Source organism: Lutra lutra, chromosome 3, assembly GCF_902655055.1.
Source record: "Lutra lutra chromosome 3, mLutLut1.2, whole genome shotgun sequence".
NCBI lineage: Eukaryota > Metazoa > Chordata > Mammalia > Carnivora > Mustelidae > Lutra > Lutra lutra.
In genome coordinates, this window is record NC_062280.1 from 57965758 (window position 1) to 57991599 (window position 25842).

Consider the following 25842-nt stretch of genomic DNA (forward strand, 5'->3'; position numbering starts at 1 on the left):
AATCCCTTATATCATAGTTAATTAATGTTCACCAGAGATTAGCAAGAAACTAGACTGATCATCATTAAAAAATACCTTGGTCGGAACAGGGTTCCCTCTTTATGAATAGACTTCTGTTTCCCTCAGCAACACCTGAAATCTAATTATAGAATTGTGGTATTTAAATCAAAGTCTCTGACATATCTTATTTCTTTCATCGTTATTCAAGTTTAATGAGTAAGTCCAAACCTTCTTATTAGAAATCCTGACAGTCAAGATAGATAACAATGATAATTCATACATGCTATGAAAAATTTTCTGTAAAAACTATTACAGGCTAATAATGATATTGGAAATTGGTGTTTTCCTAAAGTATGACTCACTCAAATCAGTTTTGACCGTAATTTCCTACTTTTGCATGTCTGTGGGGAAAGGGGCAAACTTGTGCTGTTCAAGCATTTGTTATATTTCTTCTGCAAAGTATTAATGACTTCCAAAACTTTAAAACATGCTTCCTCTTTCACCCAGTGAATCTACTTCCACAAACTTATAGAGAAATAATCGGGGATCTAGGCTCAAAGGTAAGTGCAGGGATGATTTATGATAGCAACAAATAAGCAAAAATAAAATAAATAATTTTATCTATCACTGTCTAATAGTAGGAGGCTAGATACCTATATTATTCCTAACCTATAATACTATGTAATCACTAAAGATTATGATGCTTGTCTCTATTCTTAGACATAGGTGCTTATTATATGCTAGTACATGAAATAAGCATATTATCAAACTGCGTGTGTAGTTGTTAAATGGTTAACACAAAATGAGTGTTTTTTATGTGTGCCAGGCACTTTTCTAAGACTTTGCCTGCATCATAACATGTAATCCACACTGCCAACAAGTAGTACTGTTATTATTTCCATTTGATGGGGGGGGGATTTGATGCACAGACAGGTTAGGTCACTCTGCTGGGAAGTGGTAGAGGAAGGAGTCCAACCCAACCAGATGGTTCTGTGGTCCCTGCTCCTATCATTCATACATTTATTCAAAACTGTTGTTCATACATACTATATATGTATGCATGCCTTTATATATTTTTTCAGAAAAACATGGTTCTGTTTGGATTGTGGAATTATGGAATATTTTTCTTTCTATACACTTGAAATTTAAAAATTATTCTAGAATAAATATGTACTACACGTGCAATAAAATTTGAAAAAAAAGTCAGAAACCTTTGTTAAGAGTTACTCATTTTTGTGATACTTTCAAATGTTTCTAAAAATTTTTGGAAAGCTGTGTGTACACCTACAAACACATTTAATCTATAAAGGAGAAGTAAGAGGGGAGTTTAGGTGATGGGTAAAACCCAAGACCCAACCCCTTGGCACAACTCTTTTGACATATTATTGTCATATCCTGTTAGTTAACATTTGTGTGCTTTTGCTTTTCCAACCAAATTTTAATTTCTTCGTCACCCGTGAGAAGGCCTATGTATCTGTGCATATTCACTGACAGGTGAGATTTTGTTTCATTAATAAATGACTTAGTTATTTATTAATGGAAGCTGAATAGCTAAGATCTCCCCAGAGCAGAAATTTGTATTTAAGTTTGGAAGTCTCCCAGATCCACCTGCTAGAGCGGCAAATTGTCCTGGGTTCCTTGCTGGGGCCTCAACTTCTCTCCTCCCACGGAGAGAAAATAAGGAAGATTTGTCTGGGTGCCAATGGAATGGCCCAGGGGACAGGTCACAATTCTAGGTGTGAGTTGGCACCATACTAATAAAAGAAAACATTATCTAAGGGATTTTTTTTCAGGATGTATTTTTGCATACCTGGACATAACTATTAACAGTCATTTTATTTATTTATTTATTTATTTTTTTTTTTTTTAAGATTTTATTTATTTCTTTGACAGAGAGAGAGACAGATCACAAGTAGGCAGAGAGGCAGGCAGAGAGAGAGGGAGAAGCAGGCTCCCCGCTGAGCAGAGAGCCTGATGTGGGGCTCGATCCCAGGACCCCGAGATCATGACCTGAGCTGAGGGCAGAGGCTTAAACCACTGAGCCACCCAGGCGCCCCTTAACAGTCATTTTAATTGCATTAATATCAGAGTACATCATCCACCTACTTACTCTTTATGACATTTTCTTCATTCTCATCTGCAATACTTAGTAAAGCTCCTCCTTGCATCTGGCATGAAGAATGTGCCTCACTCCAGGAAAGAGAGGAAAGCAGGTTGAATTGGTAGCAAATGTGTGAATTGAGCTCCTTCTCCCAGACGGCATCACAACCCACCTCTGCGGATGCTGAAAACAAAGCCCATCAAAACATTAACTATAATCTTACTTTATCTATACAACAATGCATTTCTAAGATGAATTTGAATGGAATGATTCCAACTTCAACCTCTAAAACTTCAGTGCCTTATTGATTCTTGATTAGGTCTTTATGATGAAATATACATTGCTATCCCACTGGCACTTTATGGTTCAACTCTTTCAAGATTTAAAGGAAATTCAAGAAGTTATCAAAAAAGAAGATCCCATCCTTTCTGGGAAATAAGAAAAGGCATTTTTAAAAGAAGGAAAAGAAAAGAAATATTTGTGAAAATAGCATCTGCGTTCTCTAAAAAGCAGTTGTTTAGAACTTTATACTGAAAGCTGTGTGAATTTAAATGTTTATTTGAAACACATGCAAATGTTGTTTCAAAAAGCCTTCCCCCCACATAAATACCAAAATGCTAGGTGGAATAAAAGGGATATAAGTGAAATATGAGTTTATAATGAACACAAGTGTTTAAATAAACATTGAGAACAGAAACACTGATATTCAGTTAAAGATAAAGTTCTTTCAACCAAAAGGAAGAGAAGGAAAATGTACTTGTAAAACATTGCATAGTATGCTTAAAAGTAAATTGAATGAAGTGGGAAACATTGATCTGAGATTTGAAGTTTACTGAAATAACAGAAAATAAAGACCTAGTTTGGGTGATTTTGGTAAAATTTTATTATTGTTATTTTTTTAATGTTGATATTAGTTTATCTGATACAACATCTATACTTCGACTTGCCACTTTTCCCAATAATCTCCTTTAAAGAAATTTTTTAGTTGAGGATCCAATCCAGGAAAATGCATTTCATTTACTTGCATGTCTTCTTCTTCTTATTTTTTATTATTAACATATAATGTATTATTTGCTTCAGGGGTACAGGTCTGTGAATCTTCAGTCTTACACAATTCACAGCACTCACCATAGCATACACTCTCCCCAGTGACCATACCCAGTCACCTATCCCTCCTTCCCACCCCCAGCAACCCTCAGTTTGTTTCCTGAGATAAAGAGTCTCTTATGGTTTGTCTTCCTCCCTGATCCCATCTTGTTTCATTTTTTCCCTCCCTACCCCCTACAGCCCTCGCCCTGCCTCTCAAATTCCTCATATCAGAGAGATCATATGATAATTGTCTTTCTCTGATTGACTTATTTTGCTTAGCATAAAAGATTTTGGTAAAATTTTAAATCAAATCCCAAGGTGAAATAAACAACCTCAGTAATTACCTGAAATCAAACTCAGCCAAAAAATTGCAGAATGTAGAAAATGTAAAACATGCTACATCTTGAGTAACTGATGGACAGGCAATTTGCTAAAATCTAGAATGGTATTTCCCAAAGTGTAATCTACAGAGTAAGACAACTTCATGAACTCTTCAAGAGGAGCTGAGACATAATGCGTAAATAACATCCCCTGGTAAATTCAAAATGTACAATAGCATAATAAAGGCTCTGAGAAGGTCTGTAGTAAAGAAACAGCTCTATTTTTATTTGGTTATACTTCAAACTTATTTGACAATAAAATCTTTTTTTTTTCCCCCTTAATACTTAGATATTTCCCTTGGGAACGTAGAAAGTCTGTTTTCATGTCTGATCACAACCTGCTTTCCCCAGAACTAAGTTAGTTAACCAGAAGTTATTAAACCACATATAAATCTAAAGTTGTCTATATAGTTTTCTGACTGACACATGTATTTATAAAAGGATCCAAGATTGAAGGAGGGCAGAAGACAAAGCTATCACCAAGTAAAACTGAAGAAAAGGAAAATAAAGGGGGAAGGAATATTTCAATAATCATCTTGCCTTGGTGTCTGAAATTTTCCCACTGAGAATGAGTCCTTAGAGATTGTCTTTCAGTTAAAATGCTTGGCCATCCCTGAGACGGACATCACAGTGAGTGTTGACAGACATCAGCTCAGCCCTGTTCATCTGGCAAGACAGTTGAGGCCATAAGAAAGGGGCAGGGAGTGTTTACAATTTCAGTGTGCCTAAAAATCATTTAGTCATCTTATGAAGAAAATGCAGATTTCTTGTTCTTTGTCCCAGAGATTCTGAGTTAGTAAGTCTGGGGTAGGACTCAGGAACCTGCATTTTAAACATATTCTTTTTTTTTTTTTAAAGATTTTATTTATTTATTTATTTGACAGAGAGAGATCACAAGCAGGCAGAGAGGCAGGTAGAGAGAGAGGAGGAAGCAGGCTCCCTGCTGAGCAGAGAGCCTGATGCGGGGCTCGATCCCAGGACCCTGAGATCATGACCTGAGCTGAAGGCAGCGGCTTAACCCACTGAGCCACCCAGGTGCCCCATAAACATATTCTTGATTCTAATGTGGTTTTCTTTACCTGTGATTCTATAGCTTTCTTTACTTGTGATGCTTTTGTTTGGTTTCAGTATAAAGGTAATATTGGCCTCATAGAATGAATTGGAAAATGTTCCCTCCTCTTCTTTTTTTTTTTTTTTTTTTTTAATTTACTCTTTAATCCACTCAATCTGGCAACTAGAGTATACTTGGTAAGGCCATCAGTGATCTCCATGTTGCCAAGTCCAGCAAACACTTAAGTTTCAGATCTTGTTAAATCAAGCCCTTCAGCAGCATTTGGCAAGTTGAGCTCCCTGGGTTGGCTGATGTACTCTCTTTTCTTGCCTTTACATGCCTGGCTACCCTTCTACCAATTTGGCTGCCTATTCTCAGTCTCCTTTGCTGGTTCATTTTTCTCTGCTCAAACTAAATATTGAGGTTTTAAGGCTTGGTTCTGAGTCCCCTTTCTTTCTATTCTACACAAATTCTAGACTATCTAACCCATTCCTCTAAGTCCCTTTACTACAACTCTCAGGTATATAGAGACCTCTGTGTCTAAACTACCTAGTCTACATCTCACATGATTGACTGATATATAACATGTCCCAGTCTGAATGTTTGATTGTTTCTTCCAAATCTGTATCTCCATTAACTCTGCTATGCATATCAGAAAACTGGGGTCTTAATTAACACTTAATTTTCAAGTCTGTCCTTACCAGTGAGAAATCCAACTCCTGGTTAAAAATCTGTATGTGAGGGGCCCCTGGGTGGCTCAGTGGGTTAAGCCGCTGCCTTCGGCTCAGGTCATGATCCCAGAGTCCTGGGATTTAGCCCCGCATCGGGCTCTCTGCTCAGCAGGGAGCCTGCTTCCTCCTCTCTCTCTGCCTGCTGCTCTACCTACTTGTGATCTCTGTCTGTCAAATAAATAAATAAAAATCTTAAAAAAAAAATCTGTATGTGATTTTTCAGGCCTCATCACAGCCAATTACAAAGAATTTATTTGGTAGACCTCATGGGGGAAGTCTCCCTTCCCATATCAGACGTGGTTCATAGACAGTGCACTAAAGTCTCTGGAGGGAGTTTCAGTCAAAGATTCAGAGCCCCCTGGCCCATCATGCTCTTCACATTCCTAGCTCTGGCTCCTTCATTTCTAAGCCTCTTTTTCTGAGGCCTTGGGATGACATCCTCTTTGGTTACCTCTACTGAGGTTGGGGGGTGTCGGAGGGGGAAACCTGAAGACACTTTTAAGTACTCTGACTCAGTACCCAGTCCTTTTCCACTCCCAGATTTTCCCCTTCAACTCACCCTTGGCCCCAGGGTCCACAAAACTGAAGAGGCTTTTGTTGAGGGCTCTCTCAATAGTCTGTGCTGATCCTTCTGACCCTTGACCAGTGTGCCATTCCATAAGGAAAAACGGAGCAAGAGAAGTTGGTGTTTCCTCCCATTTTGAGCTCTTGCTTATATCCCACAGTAAGTGATAAAAGGCTTCACTCTTTCATTTTTTTTTTAAAGATTTTATTTATTTATTTGACAGACAGAAATCACAAGTAGGCAGAGAGGCAGGCAGAGAGAGAGAGGGAGAAGCAGGCTTCCCGCTGAGGAGAGAGCCCGATGCGGGGCTCGATCCCAGGACCCTGGAATCATGACCTGAGCCGAAGGCAGAGGCTTTAACCCACTGAGCCACCCAGGCGCCCCCACTCTTTCATTTTTGGCTTGTTGCTTTAATCAGCTACTCAGACACCTGACAGCTCAGCTCCTTCTCTCCAGCTCAGCTGTGTTCCTGAGAACCACATCCTGTTCAGTCTATCTCCAGATTAGATTTTCAGTACATCTATTTTCCAACCCACTTTCTGCTACCTAACCCAAGTCACCACTGTCCTCGAGTCTACTTCTGTGGCCTTATAACTGGTCTCTAGGATTTCCTTCTTGCTCTCCTCCAACCCATTTGCCATAAAGAATTCAGAATGATCCTTAAAAAATATTTAAATCATTATCATATCACTGCTTAACATCCTGTTATAGCTTCCATTTATAGTCAGAATTAGGTAAATCTTTACCTTTAGAGCACCTTGAGTTATCATGCCTTTGGTTGAATTGGCCTCTGCCAACCTTTCCTAAACATCTTGCTCCTCTTTCTCTTACTGTGCTCTTGCCACATTGTCTTTCCTAGTAACCTCTTTCCCTCCTCAAAGTCTTCAGATAATTGGTTAGTGGCACACTGGGGGTAAAGGTAGGAAAGCAGTCACCCTTGGACAGGTGAGAGTATTTTATCATGCATGTTCTATAGAACTGTCAGGGCATGTGCATGGTGAGTCAAAAGCAGATTGACCTGTAGGTGGTCTTATTATTATTTTTTAGTTCTATTCAAATAATATATTTCCTATATTGCCCATAAACCTAGTGCTGACCATTCCCATTGACCATGCACCTCTAGGTGGATATCTCATCCTCTCACTTTCCATCTTGATAACTGTTATTCATCTCTTGGACTAGAGATTTAAATACAACATACTCAGAAAAACCTTCCTTGACTTACAAATTTAAATTAGATTTCTTACTGATAACACCATTTTTTTTTTAAAGTGGCACTTATCAAACATTATATATTAATTTGGGTATTTTACTTGAGTGTGAACTTCATTAGGACAGGCACTATGGCTTTCATTTTTCATGTTCATGGTTACAATCCCAGCACAAACTTGGCACATAGTAGGTGTTCAGTACAGATTTGTGAGAATGAATAAATGAATGGTTTGTGAAAATGGAGATCAGGCATGCATTGTCATAGAAGTCAAGGAGAGACAGTGGAGTGAGGAATGAAAGCAAGGTGAAGAAGTATAGATAATTCTTTTGAGAAGTCTATCTATGGTGGGGGAGGAGAGTAAAAGACATGGCTGTTTTCAGGAGACAGAAGTGGCTATGAAGGTGATATATTATTTTTTAAAGATGTTATTTTAAGACTTGAGCAGGTTTCTCTTACACCTTTGGTAGGAATGCAAATTGGCGCAGACACTCTGGAAAACAGTACAGAGGTTCCTCAAAAAGTTAAAAACAGAACTACCCTATGACCCAGCAATTGCATCACTAGGAATTTATCCAAAGGATAGAAAAATGCTGATTCAAAGGGTACATTCACCCCAACATTTATAGTAGCATTATCAATAGTAGCCAAATTATGGAAAGAGCTCAAATGTCCATTGACTGATGAATGGATAAAGATGTGGTATACATACATAATGCAATATTACTCAGCCATCAAAAATAATGAAATCTTGTCATTTGCAATGATGTGAATGGAGCTAGAGTGTATTATGCTAAGTAAAATAAGTCATTCAAAGACAAATACCATAAGATTTCACTTATATGTAGAATTTAAGAAATAAAACAGATGAACATAAGGGAAGGGGAAAAAAAGAGAGAGGGAAGCAAACCATAAGAGACTTTTAACTACAAAAAAACAAACAGCGTTGATGGAGGGAGGTGGGTGGGGATGGGCTAAATGGGTGATGGGTATTAAGGAGGCACCTGTGATGAGCACTGGGTGCTATATGTAAGTGATGAGTCACTAAATTATACACCTGAAACCGAAGTTACCATACGAGTTAACTAACTAGAATTTCAATAAAAACTTAAAAAAAAAAAAGACTTAAGAAGGTTTAACTGCTAATGGAGAAGGATCCACTAGAATGGTGGGCATTGAAATCACCTAGAACACTTGTTAAAACAGATTGCAGGGCTGCACTTCAAGCATTTCTGATATAGTTGTTTGGGGGGTGTTACTGATAATTTTCATTTCTAGCAAACTTGCAAGGAATGCTGCTGCTGCTGCTGCTGCTGCTATAATGGGAATCACACTTTGAGAAACACTGAGATACAGATTAGAGAAGGTTGAATGGGAGGCTCTGGAGTCCAAGAGGGGAGACGTGCCCTAAGTAGAAGGAGGAACTCTATTGTATGTGGGGAGGGAAAAAGTTGGGTATAGACCTAGGTAGGCTTAGAGGTTATGGAAGAGAAATTGTCAAAACTTCCCTCTGATGGATTCTGTTTTCATTATGAGTAAGAACTGAGGTCATCTGGTGAGAATCAGGAAGGAGAATGAGGGGTAGGGTAAGAAGTTAGAGGAGGATAGGGAGGTTGGTATGGTTACTGTGGGAGCAAGAGAGCAGTATCAAAAAAGAGAAATAACAGCATTGCAACCAATGTTGGAGGCTTAGGTAAGGTTCACAGTCATATATCTATGTTGATACCAATCTGTTCTGTTATACCACTGAAGTTTCTAATAAAATAATTGTGTCAACTGAATAAGGTTCAAGGGCAATCAGACCATTTCAGAGGTTGAGATCTTAAAAATATCTCAAACTAACTAAACATGAGTGTCCAGCTGTATAAGACACACAATTAAGAGAGACTTAGCATGGCCCTGAATTGCCTCTAAACAAACCCAGAGAGATTCCTATATATCTCCTTGTTCCTGAAAATCAATAGTGACAGTGGTTTTATTGTATCTCTCACTGCCAGTGTGTTTATATATGTAATAATACTAAATTTATATTTTGCTCACTTACAATCAATTTTTTTAAAGGAAGCTTCATTTTACAATGAGATACTAACAACTTCCATTAATAAAGATGAGATACAGAAGTACAAATCTTTACTTTACCCCACTCACTCCTTTCTGTCCTATCCACTTGTTGGCCCCATGGAAAGAGCTATCAGCTTGCTTAGATTTCAGCCTCTAACACATCATTTTGAGTTATGTTGGCCACCAGGGATCAAAAGCAACAAGAAAGGAAGAAAACTGGAAGTGTAATTTAGCACTACACAAATACTGCTGGTTGTGGTTCAGATTAGGAGAGCTGGAAGCTAGCAGGCTGTCAAGCAGAAGAAGCTCCTGAGTTATAGGAAGACAGGGGGTGGGGGGCGTGAAAAGCCCCAAGCACTATTATACCCAAGCTTCCACCTGGGAAACCACAATTGAATACAAGAGACAGAGGATGGTAACTGGGCTCTTCACAGAACCTCAGGGAGAATATTGTGGTTAAAAAATGTCAAAGTCCTAGAGGAGAACATAGGCAGTAACCTCTTCAGCATCGGCCACAGCAACTTCTTTCATGACACGTCTCCAAAGGCAAGGGAAACAAAACCAAAAATGAACTTTTGGGACTTCATCAAGACAAAAAGCTTCTGCACAGTGAAGAAAACAGTTAACAAAACTAAGAGGCAACCCACGGAATGGGAGAAGATATTTGCAAATGACATAACAGATAAAGAAAGGGCTGGTATCCAAGATTTATAAAGAACTCCTCAAACCCAACACACAAAAAACAAAAAGTCAAGTCAAAAAATGGACAGAAGACATGAACAGACACTTCTCCAAAGAAGACATACAAATGGCTAACAGACACATGAAAAAAATGTTCAACATCATCAGCCATCAGGGAAATTCAAATCAAAACCACATTGAGATACCACCTTACACCAGTTAGAATGGAAAAAATTAACAAGGCAGGAAACAACAAACGTTGGAGAGGATGTGGAGAGAGGAGAACCCTCTTCCACTATTGGTGGGAATGCAAGCTGGTACAGCCACTCTGGAAAACAGTATGAAGGTTCCTCAAGAAGTTAAAAATAGAGCTACCCTATGACCCAGCAATTGCACTACTTGGTATTTATCCCTAAGATACAGATGTAATGAAAAGAAGGGGCACATGCACACTAATGTTCATAGCAGCAATGTCCACAATAGTCAAACTGTGGAAGGAGTCAAGATGCCCTTCAACAGATGAATGGATAAAGATGATGTGGTTCATATATACAATGGGATATTACTCAGCCATCAGAAAGGATGAATACCCATCATTTGCATTGACATGGAGGAACTGGAGGGTGTTATGCTAAGTGAAATAAGTCAAGCAAAGAAAGACAATTATCATATGGTTTCACTTGTATGTGGAACATAAGGAATAGCACAGAGAATATTAGAGGAAGGAAGGAAAAACTGAAGGGGGGAAATCAGAGGGGGAGATGAATCATGAGAGGCTGTGGACTCCAGGAAACAATCTGAGGGTTTCAGAGGGGAGTGGGAGAAGGGGATGGGGCAACCCAGTGATGGGTATTAAGGAGGTCACATGTTGTAATGAGCACTGGATGTTATACGCGAATAATGAATCATGGAACACTACATCAAAAACTAATGATGTACTGAATGGTGATTAACATAACATAAAAAAATTTTTTTTTAATGTCCCCGGTATTAGGGCCATGTGAAATACATGTTAATGTTATTGGTATTGGTTTACTTTGTATTTATTTTAAAAGATTTTACTTATTTATTTGAGAGAGAGAGTGCATGAGTGGGGAGGATGGGCAAAGAGAGAGGGAGAAGCAGACTTCCTCCTGAGCGGGGAGCCTGATGTGGGGCTGGATCCCAAGATCCTGGGATCATGACCTGAGTAAAGGCAAACGCTTAACCCACTGAGCCACCCAGGTGCCCCTTCCCCAGTCTCTCCTGCATCTCTCCTTCATCACATCTCACACTCCAAAATCTAAGGGGTTAAAACCAGCACTGGGCCTTCAGGATCCCTAACCTCTGTGTTAAAGTCTTTACTTGGATTGGTCAATAGTCCATACCATATTAGTTGTTAAATGTCTTAATATCAGCATATAGATGTATGTTGCACAGAATTATCTGCATACTGTGAATTGTCTGATGAAGAATTATCTGCAGGGGCACCTGGGTGGCTCAGTTGTTAAGTGTCTGCCATCAGCTCAGGTAATGATCCCAGGGTCCTGAGATTGAGCCCCCGCATCTGGCTCCCTGCTGGGCGGGAAGCTTGCTTCTCCCTCTCCCACTCCCTCTGCCTCTGCTCCCTCTGTCTCTGTGTCTCTCTTTGTCAAATAAATGAAATCTTAAAAAAAAAAAAAAGAATTATTTGCAACAGGATCATTTGGGTTACTTGTCAAAAATGCAGATGCTTGGGTCCCACACACTGGACACACTGCATCTCTCAGAGAGGGGCCAGGATATGTATTGTTAACTAACCCCCTGGTGATTCTAGAATATCATATCAAATATAGTCTGTATTTTCTGGCATAGAGAAAATCTGTCTGTATTACATCTAGAGACCAAGTTCTTTGAAGGAAGCGTCCTAAGTCCCAGCACTCTTGATATTCCCCACTATGCTAACTTAGTGGTGCTGACAGACAACAAAGAGAAGGGATCATTGATTCAGAAGTGCATACTGAAAGGCTAAGTTAGCTTTGATGATGATATATGTTGATGCTGATGGCAATGGCTAATCCTGGTGAGAGCTTACCGTATACCAGAAATACATGTACCTTAGATGCATCATCAAATTGGATCTCAATAATCCTAAAAGGTTATTACCTCCATTTGTATGACAAAGAAACAGACACTTAAGATCTCATCGTTGAAGGGAAACAGACTCCAAGCTTGGTTTGTTTGACTTCAAAGACTGTACTCTCTCTTATTCACTAAGCCAAATTTGTTCTTAGATTAGAAAACAATTCTACAGATAACTTCTAAATCACATTCTTTGGAATTCATTTCTTTCATTTGCTTCTGTTTCACATTTATTTGTTGTATTTTGTCATATATATGGCAATATATATGGAGGGGAGGTAGGCAAGGAAGAGGAGATAGTAGGAGCTATACTCTCTGATTTGCAGGAACCAAAGTGAAGGACACTGAATATAGAAAGTAGAAAGTATAGGCACACCTGGGTGGTCAGTTGGTTGAACATCTGACTCTTAACTTCACCTTAGATCATGATCTCAAGGTGGTGAGACTGAGCCCTGAGTTGGGCTCCACACTGGGCATGGAACCTGCTTAAGATTCTCTCTCCTTCCCCCTTTGTCTCTCCCCCTTCTCTCTCTTCTCTTAAAAAAAAAAGTAGAAGGTATATATAAATATTCTTCAATATTTAGCAGCTATTGGAAAACTTTTAGCTAAATAAAAATAAAATAATAAAGTACTAACTGAAAAAAAGTTAGAACATTGCAGCTGTCAGATTTTGAGGTTATAGCTAGAAATTGAGCAATAAGAGGGAACTCAAGATGAGAACTCATTGTTGAGAAATAATGTGGGCAATTGCGATTTTAGAAAGTTCTCCCGGGGACCAGCTGATCCCTGGACCTGACAATAGGCAAGAAAAGCAGTCTGGACATGGAGAAATTAAGGCAGCTTATAAGAGGGGGTAGGGTGAAAGTAGAAATAAAGAAGAAGTTTTATATGCATTTAGGTTTGTTTTGACATATTTTGCCCGGAAGCTGGGATTAATGAGTGCACAGAGTGTTGTAATTTCATTCTGGTTAAAGCATCCTTACTTATGCACTGAGCTTAATGAAAAATGGCTAATTAACATCTTTTGAACATAAGCGGAAAAAAAGAGTATACATCAGAATTGTCTTTTCAAAGCAAAACAAACATAAAATCAAAATCTGGATAAATGGAATCAGAGTGCTTATTCAGACTTCAATCTACCAATCCTGGTGCTTTTCTTCAAATACAGATAACTTTCTAATCATGCTTGATTCATTCATGACATATGGGGAAAACTAGATTTTATTCTTACTGGAATCTGGGCAAAATCCCCACTTCTCATCCCGTTCATATCGACTGGTTGTAGCACACCACAGTAAGTTGTCTTCCCGCCCTTCCCGGGTGCATTCATGATGCCATTGTTGGTTATACTGGAAGGGAAACATGCATGGTGTCCCGTGGGCATTCCCTTTGATTGTGTACAAATCTAGAAAAAAAAGACAAAGTCAAATAAGCATTATGTCAACTTTATCTTTGGGAACTGTCATTTAGTGAATGTGCTTTTTATCGACTGAGAACCTACAATGGATAAGGCCCTTGTTATTCCACAGAGAATCCTTGGGGCCTCACTGTCTAGTGTATGTGAAGGTACAAGGGTAAGTGCTGGCTTCAGAGCACGTGCTGATAAACAGCTTGTTTACCTATTTCCTGCCTGTTTATTTACAATGGTGCCCCACACAGTAGCACACATATTTATCAGTGGATGAGAAGGAAAATTAAATGAAGATTTACTTAAAATACCTTCTGGCTCCCTAATACATCAGGGATCAGCATCTGAACCTCAAGAATTATATAGGTATTTATGATTCATTCATTCAACAGATATTCATTGGACATTTAATGTGCCCTGCACTGGGGATGTACTAGAGAGCAAACCTGCACATGTTCCCTTTCATATGGAGCTTCTGTTCTAGAGGGGAGACGAAGAGAAAACAAGTGTACAAGTAAACATATAATTTCAGATAGTGGTAAGTGCCACGAAGGAAAACAAAGCTGGGCAGAAGACGGAATGGCTGTGTGTGTGTGTGTGTGTGTGTGTGTGTGTGTGTGTGTGTGTTTGAAGGATGGAGGAGCACTATTGTGGAGAGTGATGCCCATGAAGGCTTCTCTGAATAAGAACTGGACAAGATGCAAGTCTTGGTAGAAGAGTTGTTCTGGTGGGTGGAACAGCAAATATGGAGGGCCTGTGACAAGAGTGTGTGTGGGGTGAATGGGGAAGAGCAAGAAGGTGTTAAAGGAAGTGGCACTGGGGATGAGCTAGAGCTTCAGCTCACAGAGGGCCAGCTCTGCCACGTTAGGGATTTGGGCCTTTGTCAATAGTGGGTGGTTTTTTTTTTTTAAGATTTTATTTATTTATTTGACAGAAACAGAGATCACAAGTAGGCAGAGAGGCAGACAGAGAGAGGAAGGAAAGCAGGCTCCTTGCTGAGCAGAGAGCCCGACATGGGGCTCGATCCCAGGACCCTGAGATCACGACCCGAGCCGAAGGCAGAGGCTTTAACCCACTGAGCCACCCAGGCGCCCCTAGTGGGTTTTGAATGGAAAAAATGACACGATCAGATTGCCATTTAAAAAGAGTAACTCAGGGTGTAGTATGGCAAACCAAACCGACACGGGGAGAGGGGAAAATGGGATGACTAGCTAGGAGGCCTCTACAAGAGTCTAGGAGAGAGGAGTATGAGGAGGTGGCCTGTTGGCTGCTTTCTCAGAGTATTACAATAATCAGGTATCCTTGGCCTTGAGCATGACTCAACTAGGGCTTTCAGTGGGGAGGGGCATCTGGGCCACCCTCGGTTAAGGGGGTCTTGGAGCAGAAGGTCCAGCTGCGGAGGTTCTCCCTCCTTCGCCACAGCTGACAGGGGCTAGACATACACCACACACCACGTTGCCAGCCCTGGAGGTTTGGGCTGTTTAGGAACTACCGGTATTTCAGGACGCATCCTCTTGTTTCGATCCCCTGACTTCTATTCAGTCTTCCCCTGAGTGTGTAGGAATGTGAGTATATGGCTAAAAAATTAACATATAGCAAAATATTATGTTTTTCCTTAGAACTGAAGACTATTCAGAGTGCCAGCTTACAGCAACTGCTTATTGTACGGAGTCCTGAAAATGGCTTGCTCTTGGCTCTCTTTTTATTCATTTATTGTAGGTACAAAAGAAAGTCCTGCTTTAGATCTTAGGAGTCCCTTGCTCTGCTTCCCAGGACTTGTATAAAGTTCTTAGAAGGATATGCTCTTGTTAAGGCATAATTCTACAGAGCACCATGAGGTCAGGGGCCACATCTGTCTTGTTGGCTTGTGTAAATTAAATGGCCAGCACTGTACCCAAGAAATAGTCAGTGTTTAATAACTACGTGAAAGAAGGATGGATGAATGAATGAAGAGAGCTACAGAACAAAATCTGAGACTGGTTTGAGGTTTCAGAATTTATGCCATTTTCTTTGCCTTTTTTTTCTGCTCAAAATGCCCAAATTATAGAACTATGGAGAAGGAAAACCCCCACTCCTGAAACCATGCTTTCCCACCCCTTGACACATGCCAAAGGCTCCTGACAGTAGTCTGTGGTTTATCTTTAAATGCCTGTCCACAACCATCACGTGGATGCCAGTGAGGAGGCTTTGAGGTGCTCTGTGGACACACTCACACATGGTGCTGAGTTTCTACAACAAGAGAAATGGGAGCAGGAGAGGTTCTTCTATCTATCCTGACAAGTCTTTACTTCAAAGACCTATTCTTCCCACCTTTATTTTTCCCTCTTCCAGCCTTCTATTCCTTCTCCTCCTTTTCATTGATTCCCAGAGTTATTTAAGTGGTTTCTTCCCTAATATCTTTAAATTTTGAGTTTTGCTTCTTTAGCAGCATATAGAAAGCCCATTCCAAGACTCTGGTAATCCCTTTATAATATGGAAGTAAGCAACTAAAATGTGTTTAGACATCCCTTCAGGCTCTGGGTGCTGTCATATAATATAATTTACAAATCTTTACTTAGGGGCAAACTTTCTAAATATAACATTTCACGAGTACTTCTATTTTTTTTTTTTCACCTTTGTGCAGATATTCACAAATGCTTCCACCATCTGACATATAGGATATCCACTTGTGAAGATATTTCCTTGAGGCCACAAGCATGTTGTTGTGGTTCACCTGCACCGTGTACTGGAGAGGGCCGGTGATCACGTTCCTGTTACAGCGCCATCTCAAGGAAACGTGAGTGGAATCACACTCGTATAAGCTCAATGGCTGCTCTGGATTAGATAAATTCAGGCCTAGGCAGCCACTGCCCCCTAAGTTAAAGAGGCGGTGGTTTGAAACCCATTTCCACAGCATGTGCTCGCTTAGTGGTTTGCACTTCTCCAGGGTTAGTACAGATTTGCCTCCTTGAATGCATTTCTTGAGGTTTTCACTCTGGATAACGAATATTCCTTTATCTGAAACAACAAAAGAGAAAACATGGCATGCAACATCCATATATTATTAACTACTGTCATGAGGATCCCAGGGTGCATGTCTATATGTTGCCATATGTCACAATTTACAGCCATTTGGAACAGATCTGGAGTTGATCTGGTCCACCAGAAGAGCTTTTTTTTTGCACAAAACAGAAGGGTTCCTTGGGAAACAAAATGGATTTGTTGGAATTAATGAGAAAGTGATCTAAGACCTCCATGGCCGTACAGTAGCAAAGGCTGCCGGTTGATCCGTGGGGGAGTGGTATTATGGTGAAAGTGCTCACCACAACTGGATAGAAAGCAGGGATTGATAATAATACCCAGGGCTAAATGGGAGGGACATTGTGTGCCCAGAGGTATGGTGTCCCTTTGGTTTTCTTCAGGCAAGTGCATGAGTACTAGAAACCTACCAGCTGAATCAACGGTCACTGAAATGAAAAGTTCTACCATCAAATCCTATAGAAAAACAAAAGGGTTTAAGTGAAGTGTGGTTTTGTGTCTTGATACAAGATGCAATGCTGGTGGGAAAAAAGCTTCTCCACATTTGTTCTCTGTGCTGGATCCATGTGGAGTAAAAAAGTGGGGACATTTGCTGTGGGATGGCCTCTTCACAAGAGCAGCCTTTGTGGGTGGGACCAGCAATAGATGGATGCCCAGGACACGACCTCAGACCTGGCACCATGTGTAGATACCTGGGGGATGACAGAGCAATATGGCAGTGGCCAAGCCACATAGGCCACAGGGAGATACAGAGAAAGTAGGATTTTGTGACACTTCTCTGAGCCTCTAACCCCCTGGAGCCAGAAGAAGAGATCTAAGTGAATTTCCTGTGGAGGAGCTGGTGGTGCCCAGCCAGGAATGGGTGTTAGCTACCTGTCTGCTATCGGACTATACCTCAAGTCACTGGTCTGGAAAACGCCTGTTATACAATTATGAACTTGTCCTCTCACAGGGTTTTGGAGGTAGAAATCATGTCTAATTTCTTCAGTCTAAGCACAGAATGTAGTGAGTACATTATAGAAGTTCAATAAATGCTTGATATTGATTAAGTGTGCTGGCAGTTACATAGTCGCACCTGCAGAGGCTGGCAGGACTTGGTTTCCTGAGTCCCTCAGCTCAGAATGTCTGGTCAGGTTCAAGAGCTCTTTTGTTCTCTCATTAGATAGGGCCCCTTCTTATATTTTACCTCTTGTTCGTTCTTTAAATATCTGAAGGGACCTTATCAGCTTTCCTTAAAATGGCTGTGGCTTAGGGCAACTTGTGTTGTGTGACAGGAAGAGGCCTTATAGAGATTTGGGACAGTGCAGAACAAGCTTCCTCGTTCATCGGTTCATGGGGACTGTGTTTTGTTTTGGTAAAAGTTCTCTTATTTTTCTTCAAAGTTACTCAGGCCAACAACTGATTTACAGAACCCAAAATCACTTATGACGTTGTTTAAAAAAAGATTGTCAATGTATTAATTAAAGCTATACCTCATTTAATAATTGATAACCTCACTTATAACCATAATTTGAGGAGTTGAATTAGTTGTCAGAAAATTGCTTTGATCATCATATATCAGAGCAAAAGAGAGGCGAGTGTGTGCTTGGGCGAGGGAAGAGAATGAATGGTTTTAGGGAGATTTCATTTAGATCAGGAAATTTGTTTTCCTAATGAAGATCATGTCTATATGGCTATTAGTAATAGTCATTCAAGATCAAATCTATCCCTTGCCAATACGATGTGGATTTTGATAATTAACCTTTTCTCCAACTCTCTTTTTCATGCCCGAGTAGAGAGTTCACCTTCATTTCTTTTGTAATCTACTAATTACTTTCTAGCTAGTCCAGTGTTTCATTAATTTTTCACTAAAGGATAATTATTTTACTGTAATTGTTTGGTACGTTAGCTTCTATCTCAAATACATGTTCAAATATAGCCACCTACTTACTGGCTGGATCTCAGCCCCCAGGGCCTCAGTTTATACACCTAAGATGGGTAGACAGATGAGTGGTTGAGGGCTCTCAATCAGGCAGACTAGTCTGGAACTTTGGGCAAATTTTTAATCTCAGTGAGACTCCCCTTTCCTTTTTGAACTGGGAGCATGTGTGATATTGATCTCACAGGGATACTAAAAGCATTCCATTAAATTAACCCATGGAAAGCACATCACATACCACTTTGGCATAGGAAGACTTCAGCAAGTCGATATTGTTATTATTGTTACCATCATCCCTTTGGCTTCCCAATTCTTTTTTTTTTTTTTTAAAGATTTTATTTATTTATTTGACAGAGAGAAATCACAAGTAGGCAGAGAGGCAGGCAGAGAGAGAGGAGGAAGCAGGCTCCCTGCTGAGCAGAAAGCCCGATGTGGGGCTCGAACCCAGGACCTGGGATCATGACCTGAGCCGAAGGCAGTGGCTTAACCCACTGAGCCACCCAGGTGCCCCTGGCTTCCCAATTCTTGATCTGCAGAGGCAACTGTAGATCTGATTGAACACCTGAAGAGTGCTAAGTTGAACATCTCCAAAGACTTCTATCATTACCAGAAAAATTCATTTTTACTCTAGCTTTTGCAGCATACAGTGTGTGTAGGCTTAATATGAAGTCACCTTTTATGGAGGATAAATATGCTTCAAAAGCCAGATAACAAAATTTTTGTCTGTTTGTTCAAATATGTGTGCAGTCATGAGTTAAGAGTCTTCATCTGTTCATCTTCTACACTAGTATCTACCTGTGAAGTCTATCCTGCAGTTCTCTTAAAAGACAGAGAAAAACGCGTGATGTTGACAAGCAGTGTATGGATGAGTGAATGGATGGTCTGTCAGTCAACATGGAAATTATATGTCACTAAAATTTTGGGTGAATAAATAACATTTTTAAATGTTCAAATTATTAAATGTTATGAGAAAAGGAGTGCTAGAATCGGAGCTTCCATAGTTACACCAGTGATCATAAAAATACCCTTCTGAAGCAGAAGATATTTGACAAACTTAATCCCACGCTGCTCCCTTTTGGAGTGTTAATATGTTTTCATGCCCAGCTGCCTTCAGAATGTAGCTTTGGAAAAGTTCCTCAGAATGTATCATAAACAAGTAGCTCTGGCTTAACAATAACAATAAATATGCCATCTCCAAAAGAATACTATGCCATAGGAAGCTAAAAAATGATCCAATCCCATTTTCCCATTAAACTATAATAGAATCTGGTCCTGGCACCATTAATCTCTATAAATTCACTGAAGAGAAAGCAATTGCTTTCAAATAGACTATGAGGAGGCCCAATGTAGGTATCAATACTCTGATTATTATTATATGCATATATGGGTTGTCTGTAACAAAAACATAATGTGAAAAAAAGCCACCAATCCTTAGTGTCTATGGTCAGGTTTCAGAAAGGATGAAAATCAAATGTGGGAGGAATCAAGATTGATTATATATGTCAAGGACATCAGTTCTGCTTGAACACTGATTAAGTGATTAATGAAGTACTGCCAGAATTACTAAATCTCTTTGCAGTAAAATGTTATTATACTTCCCTTCATAATTATAAGTTTAAGAGGAAAGAAAGGATTGATTTACTAGAAGTAACTTATAAGCTAACTTTTATGCTTTTGGTGGGGGCGGGGAGAATCCACGGAAGACAGCAGTTCTACTTTCTACTTCTGAGTGGGGACAGTGTGTGCACATGCATTCACTTTGCCCACTTTCCAAGGAGGAGACAGAGAACATCACTGGAAGGAATGATGCCATTTGGAGGAGAATAATTTTGCCCACAAACCCGAACCATGGACTTTAGAGCTGGTGGGACCGTAAAGGTTATTTCTTTGAATCATTCTTTTACATTTTTTAAAATCTATTTTGTCTCCAAAGTTTAGTATCCACATGCTCAGTAAGGACTATATAGGTCTAGTTCTAGCTTTATTTACATACATTAATTTATAACCTATAAAGAAGAAAATAAACTGCTGCAGTTTGTTGCCAAACAATTTGAAGTAGGTGACTTAAAATTCCAAACAGATTTTTTTCAGTCCCTTAAATATGGTATATGTTAGGAACCCTGCAGAAAGAAGGATATGTATATCATAGTGTTTGCCCTTAAGGAATTAATGTTAACCCTGGGAGTATATCATGAAATGTATAGAAAGAATTATAACTTAATGTTGAAGTATATTTTGATGTCAGAGGTATAAATAAGCACAATGAGGTAGAAGCCAGGGCTAGGAGGGATAATTTGGCTTATCAGAGAAATCTCTTTCTTTCTTTCAATCTCTCTCTCACATGCCACATGCACACACATTTTCATTCAACAGTCATTTATTAGGGACCTAACTTTTGTCACACACAGAGATACACTGATGAACTAGCCAAGCAAGATGTCTGTTTTCATTCCAGAGAGAGAGAAGGAGAGAGTTCAGAATAGTGGAGGAGGTCTTTAGGTGCACGGTTGGGGAGGTGGGCAAGGGGGCATTTTGGACAGAGCGAGTATCACCAAAGCTCAGAAGTGACAAAAATAATCAGCTCCAGGGTGATGAGAGCCCACCTATATAAAAGACTTTGGTGGTTATAGAATATAAAGTTAGAAAGAGATGGTTTGGGGTCATTTTATGAAGAAGTTGAATTTTTTTTTTTTTTAAAGATTTTATTTATTTATTTGACAGACAGAGATCACAAGCGGGCAGAGAGACAGGCAGAGAGAGAGAGAGAGGAGGAAGCAGGCTACCTGCAGAGGGGAAAGCCCGATGCGGGACTCGATCCCAGGACCCTGAGATCATGACCTGAGCCGAAGGCAGAGGCTTAACCACTGAGCCACCCAGGTGCCCCCTTTTTTTTTTTTTTTTTTTTTTTAAAGATTTAAGAAGTTGAATTTTTATTCAAAAATTCTATTCTTCCGATGAGAGAGAATAAGAGAAAGTATGACTGAGGTCATGGTGTAGATGAATTGGCATGGTGAATCACTCAACAAAAGCCTTTATTGAGCACTTACTGTGTGCCCAGCAGTGTTTTAGGTGCTAAGAATATAAGTGTGAGACAAACGTCCAAGTTCCTGGCCTGGAGGAGTTCTCCTTTAGATGGGATGAGACAGTCCACCATTGGAGGTGGAGTGCAGTCTGGGGACTACTGCTACGATCCAGCAAGGGGACAGAAGGCCACAATTCAGCTGGTTGTGGTGAGAAAGGAAAGCAGGGAATGGTGAGACTCCAATCACTGGAAAGAGAATTCAAAGGGGGAAAATGAGATAAGATTTAGTGATATGCGGAATACAAGGCTTCTGGAAAAGGTAGTTGCAATGACTTGTTCTCTAGTTTCAGCATTCATTTGGCTGGCAAATGCCTGCCAATTCCTATGATACCAAGAGGTTGGAGTCTAAAGGCTGGGGCTACTATTACAGTCTGATCCATCTGTTTGAACGGTGCTGATTGGAGGTGCCTGTAGGACATTTCACTTTCAGCACCCCTTCGGATCACCCCCACCTGCCTTGGGTGCCTCCTTCTGCTTTAAACAGTTCTTCTCTTAGAAATGGATGGAGGTTTAAAGTGGTGAGTGAATAAGGTAAGGTTTGAAGCACTAAGACTTTGTTGAGGTTTCTGTACTTTACACAAAAAACACTTGAAACAAGCAATAAAAAACAATTCCTAAAGAAATGCTCTTTTTATGGTGGATTTTAGGCAAGCAAAGGGCTTTCTGATATTCAGTGAATGCCATTATGACGGTGGCCACCTAATCCAACGACACATAAAAAGTCAGCCTCTGCGCTCCTCCATGTTAGGGGAAGTGGAAGGAAAAGTTCACATACACAGTTCACACCAAGTGCAATGCTGAAGAAAGCTATTAGGAAGCCACAGCTTGCCAAATACAATCCTGTTTCAATCTCCCACCCCATTTCCTGGGATTTAAAGCTCTTCTCCTCTACCCACCCACACAGCTGGTGCTCAGGCACTCTTTGCCCTGTAGCATCTCTTGAATCGGTTAGGTTCCTTTCTGTTCTGACAGTACAGTAGTCCCTCCCCCACCCTTAGCTTCCATTTTGCTTTCAGCTGTTTTAGTTTACCCGAGGTCAACCATGGTCATGCAGAGATCTTTCTTCTGATGTGTCACCAGAAGGTCACAGGTATCCTAATACTATGTTATAATACCTATGGCTTTCACCTCACTTCATCTCATCACATAGATATTTATTATCTCACATTAGCAAAAGAAAGTTGAGTATAGTACAATGAGGTTATTTTGAAAGACCGCCCACATTCACATAATTTTTATTACAGTATACTGTAATTATTTTATTTCATTATTAGTTACTGTGGTTGATCTCTTACTGTCTCTAATTTATAAATTAAACTTTATCATAAATATGTATGTATAGGAAAAGCCACAGTGTGTATTGGGGTTTGGTACCATCTGTGGTTTCAAGCATCCACTGGGGGTCTCGGAATGTATACCCTGTGAAAAAAGGGAGACTACTGTATCTCAGTTGGGCACTGGAAGTTTCCAGAAGGTGCAACCAATCTGAAGGTGAGCAGCATCTCTCTTAAGATGTATTGACCTTTTCTAGCTACACAAATTTGGGTTTGTCCTATCCAGTGAATAGTGGATTCAGATCTGATTGTGTTCCTTACTTAGATTACTCTGTAGCAGGAAAGGATGTTGTAAGCTGCTGAATCGAGTTCTGTTCATGGCTGAATGATGCAGAAAATCTGGATTCTTAATATGACTTTCCAAACCAATAAGCAAGGAATTTCTGATGCTTGCAGCATGTGCATTGTACGTGAAAGAAGAGTCCCGCAGAACAAAATGGAAAGTGTGCCTGTCCCTCCTGGCCCTCTCTGCATGAATATTTGCATTTTACCTCAAATGCATCTGAGATTCGGTGTTTGTCTCTTAATCTGACAGCACCTAACAGAGCCTGTGGCTGCCTCTCAATTGCCTTCTATTAATCAACTAAAGGTAAATTACATTCTAAAATATCCCCTTATCCTTCCGCAGAACTTCCGTTTCTTCATCTGCCCTAGCACTGTCCTTGATTTTGAGCTTGCTTTATTTTCCTACAGCTTCTGAACCTGGATAATCATCACCTCCACAGGCCCACGGGATCCCTCTTGCTTAATCTTTTTATGTGTTCTCTCCCCTTTTCTCTCTAATCTTCCCAAATCGCCACTCCCAGTTCCACAGGGGCATACAATACTCTTTCTCACATGAGGGAAACATGAAACCCAGCTAATCAGCTCCACTGGCCCCAGTTTTGTGGGGATTCAAATTGCCTGTTACCAACCCCTGTGTGAAGTAGGTTAACCCTTTTAGACTGTCCTTGCCACTCTCTGCTTACTCACATCCCCTCCCATCCCTTCCTCTCCCCCATCCTCATTTAGCAGTGCCTGACCCTTGCAGAAAATCTCATCTCTTCTGAAGTTCTTCGCTTTATCTCTCTGTATCTTACCAGTGAATTCTTAAACTGAGTTGAAAACCTTCCTCTTCCTTTTAGCTTTTAATCTGTCCCTCCATCATTTTGCCTTTAACTTGAAAGTACCTAGTAGACATCGTTGGTATAACAATCATTATTCATAGCAGCTCTGTTATCGTCTTATAAACTGTTGAAAATATGCCATCTCAGTCCCCAGGAAGCCTCGCTACAAAGAGCAAGTTACAGCAAGACACAGTAAGACAGAACATACTTAAACTTCCCTCACAAATGCATGCCTGTTGAAGCCCCGGGGATATGATTCAGAGACTGGGTCACCAAAACAAACAGAAACAGAAGACAACTCCACCAACAACTAAAACAACCCAGGAAAGGATGTGACATTATTGAATGCAAAAGTATTTACTCGAGCTCATCTACCTTAGTTACTTTAAGAATATACCCATTTGGGGCACCTGGGTGGCTCAGTGGGTTAAAGCCTCTGCCTTCGGCTTGGGTCATGATCCCAGGGTCCTGGGATGGAGCCCCGCAGCATCGGGCTCTCTGCTCAGCAGGGAGCCTGCTTCCTTCCTGCCCCCCCCACCCGCCTGCCTCTCTGTCTACTTGTGATCTCTATCTATCTGTCAAATAAATACATAAAATCTTAAAAAAAAAAAGAATATACCCACTTCAGAAAAATCTACATTTACTTAACTGAAAGATAGAAATTAACACAAACACAAAAACAACTTCCAATGGTAGATATAGTATTAGACCCTGACTAGTTTGCTAGGGCTGCAATAACAAAGTACCACGAACTGAATGACTTCATAGAAATTTATTGGTCCCCCGATTTGGAGACTAGAAGTAAATAATCAAGGTGTCAGCAGGATTGGCCCCATCTGAGCCTGTGAGAGAAGGCTCTGTTCCAGGCTCCTTCCTTGGCTTATAGATGGGTGTCTTCTTCCTGTGCCCCTTCATTTCATCTACTCTAGATGCTTATTTCCGTGTCCCAATTTCCCCTTCTTATAAGGACACCAGTCATATAAATAGTCTACCCTGATCACCTAATTTTAACTTAATTACCTCCACAAAGGCCCTATTTCTAAATAATACTTCAGAATGAGATCTGAAGTAATGGGGGTTAGGAATTCAGCCTATAAATTTTGAGTCCCCATGCTTCCAATTCAGGCTGGCTACCTTCTTTGCTGGCTACCCAAAGTAAGATGAAAATGTGGTGTCCTGCCTGGGGCAGGGAAGTCAAGTCAATCTCCACTTCCTGTGAGCCCACAAGAGATTACAGCCTCTGTGCCAGGAAGTGCTGGACTCAAACTCAGTACCTGGATTGGGGATAGGTGACAGGCTCCCCACTCAGTCCTCACCAAATACGCTTGGTGCTGTCAGGCTAGTGGGGATAGCCAGGGCCTTGCTCCTCCCTGAGATGCCACTGGCCTTCCACTAGCAGACCCCAGTCCTCCTGTCTCCCAACCTGAACACAGCCTGTTGGCACAGTGGATGGAGGGTAGGAGTGGGGAGGCAGCAGCTTAGAACCCATCCAGGGGATCTGGCGGGGGGTGTGTCAGTGGATGTGACAAAAGTGGGACTGAGCTTGAGCTGAGGCTTCTAGCTTCTGGCTCATGTTCTGTTGTCCCATGAGCTTTCATGTCCAAAGCACAAATTCAGAGATTAAAATTGTTAAGAATTACAGGACCCCAAACCACAGAACATTAAACACCAAGTGCAATGCCCTGCTGAGGACAGCACTCTGTGTGTCTTCATTGGCCACATGCCCACGAGCCCACCCGGTTCTTACCTGAACAAATCTACCACTACAGAAGAAGAACTTTGGCAAATGACAGAGCACTTCTTTTATGGCAGAACTGCTTGAAGCTGAACAGTAACTGCCTTGGTTTCTCCATCTGCACAATGGGTATAGTAATAGCACTGGCTTCATAGGATCACGAAAAGGATGACCTCAGTCACTATGATCACTCCATAAATTTTCATAAAAGAAAAGCAGATCTTAATGTTGAACATGGATAGTGCCAAATAAGACAAAAATGCTTTTAGTTG

General features: G+C 40.5%; 1 protein-coding gene across 1 annotated transcript in view; it reads right to left on the reverse strand.

Annotated features, from left to right (window-relative positions):
• PLA2R1 (phospholipase A2 receptor 1) overlaps window positions 1–25842 on the reverse strand; it is a 108986-nt gene that overhangs the window by 76153 nt on the left and 6991 nt on the right. The window contains 3 exon segments of the mRNA XM_047721863.1: window positions 2111–2284; window positions 13201–13374; window positions 15991–16374. Coding sequence (XP_047577819.1) covers window positions 2111–2284; window positions 13201–13374; window positions 15991–16374 — 732 coding nt within the window.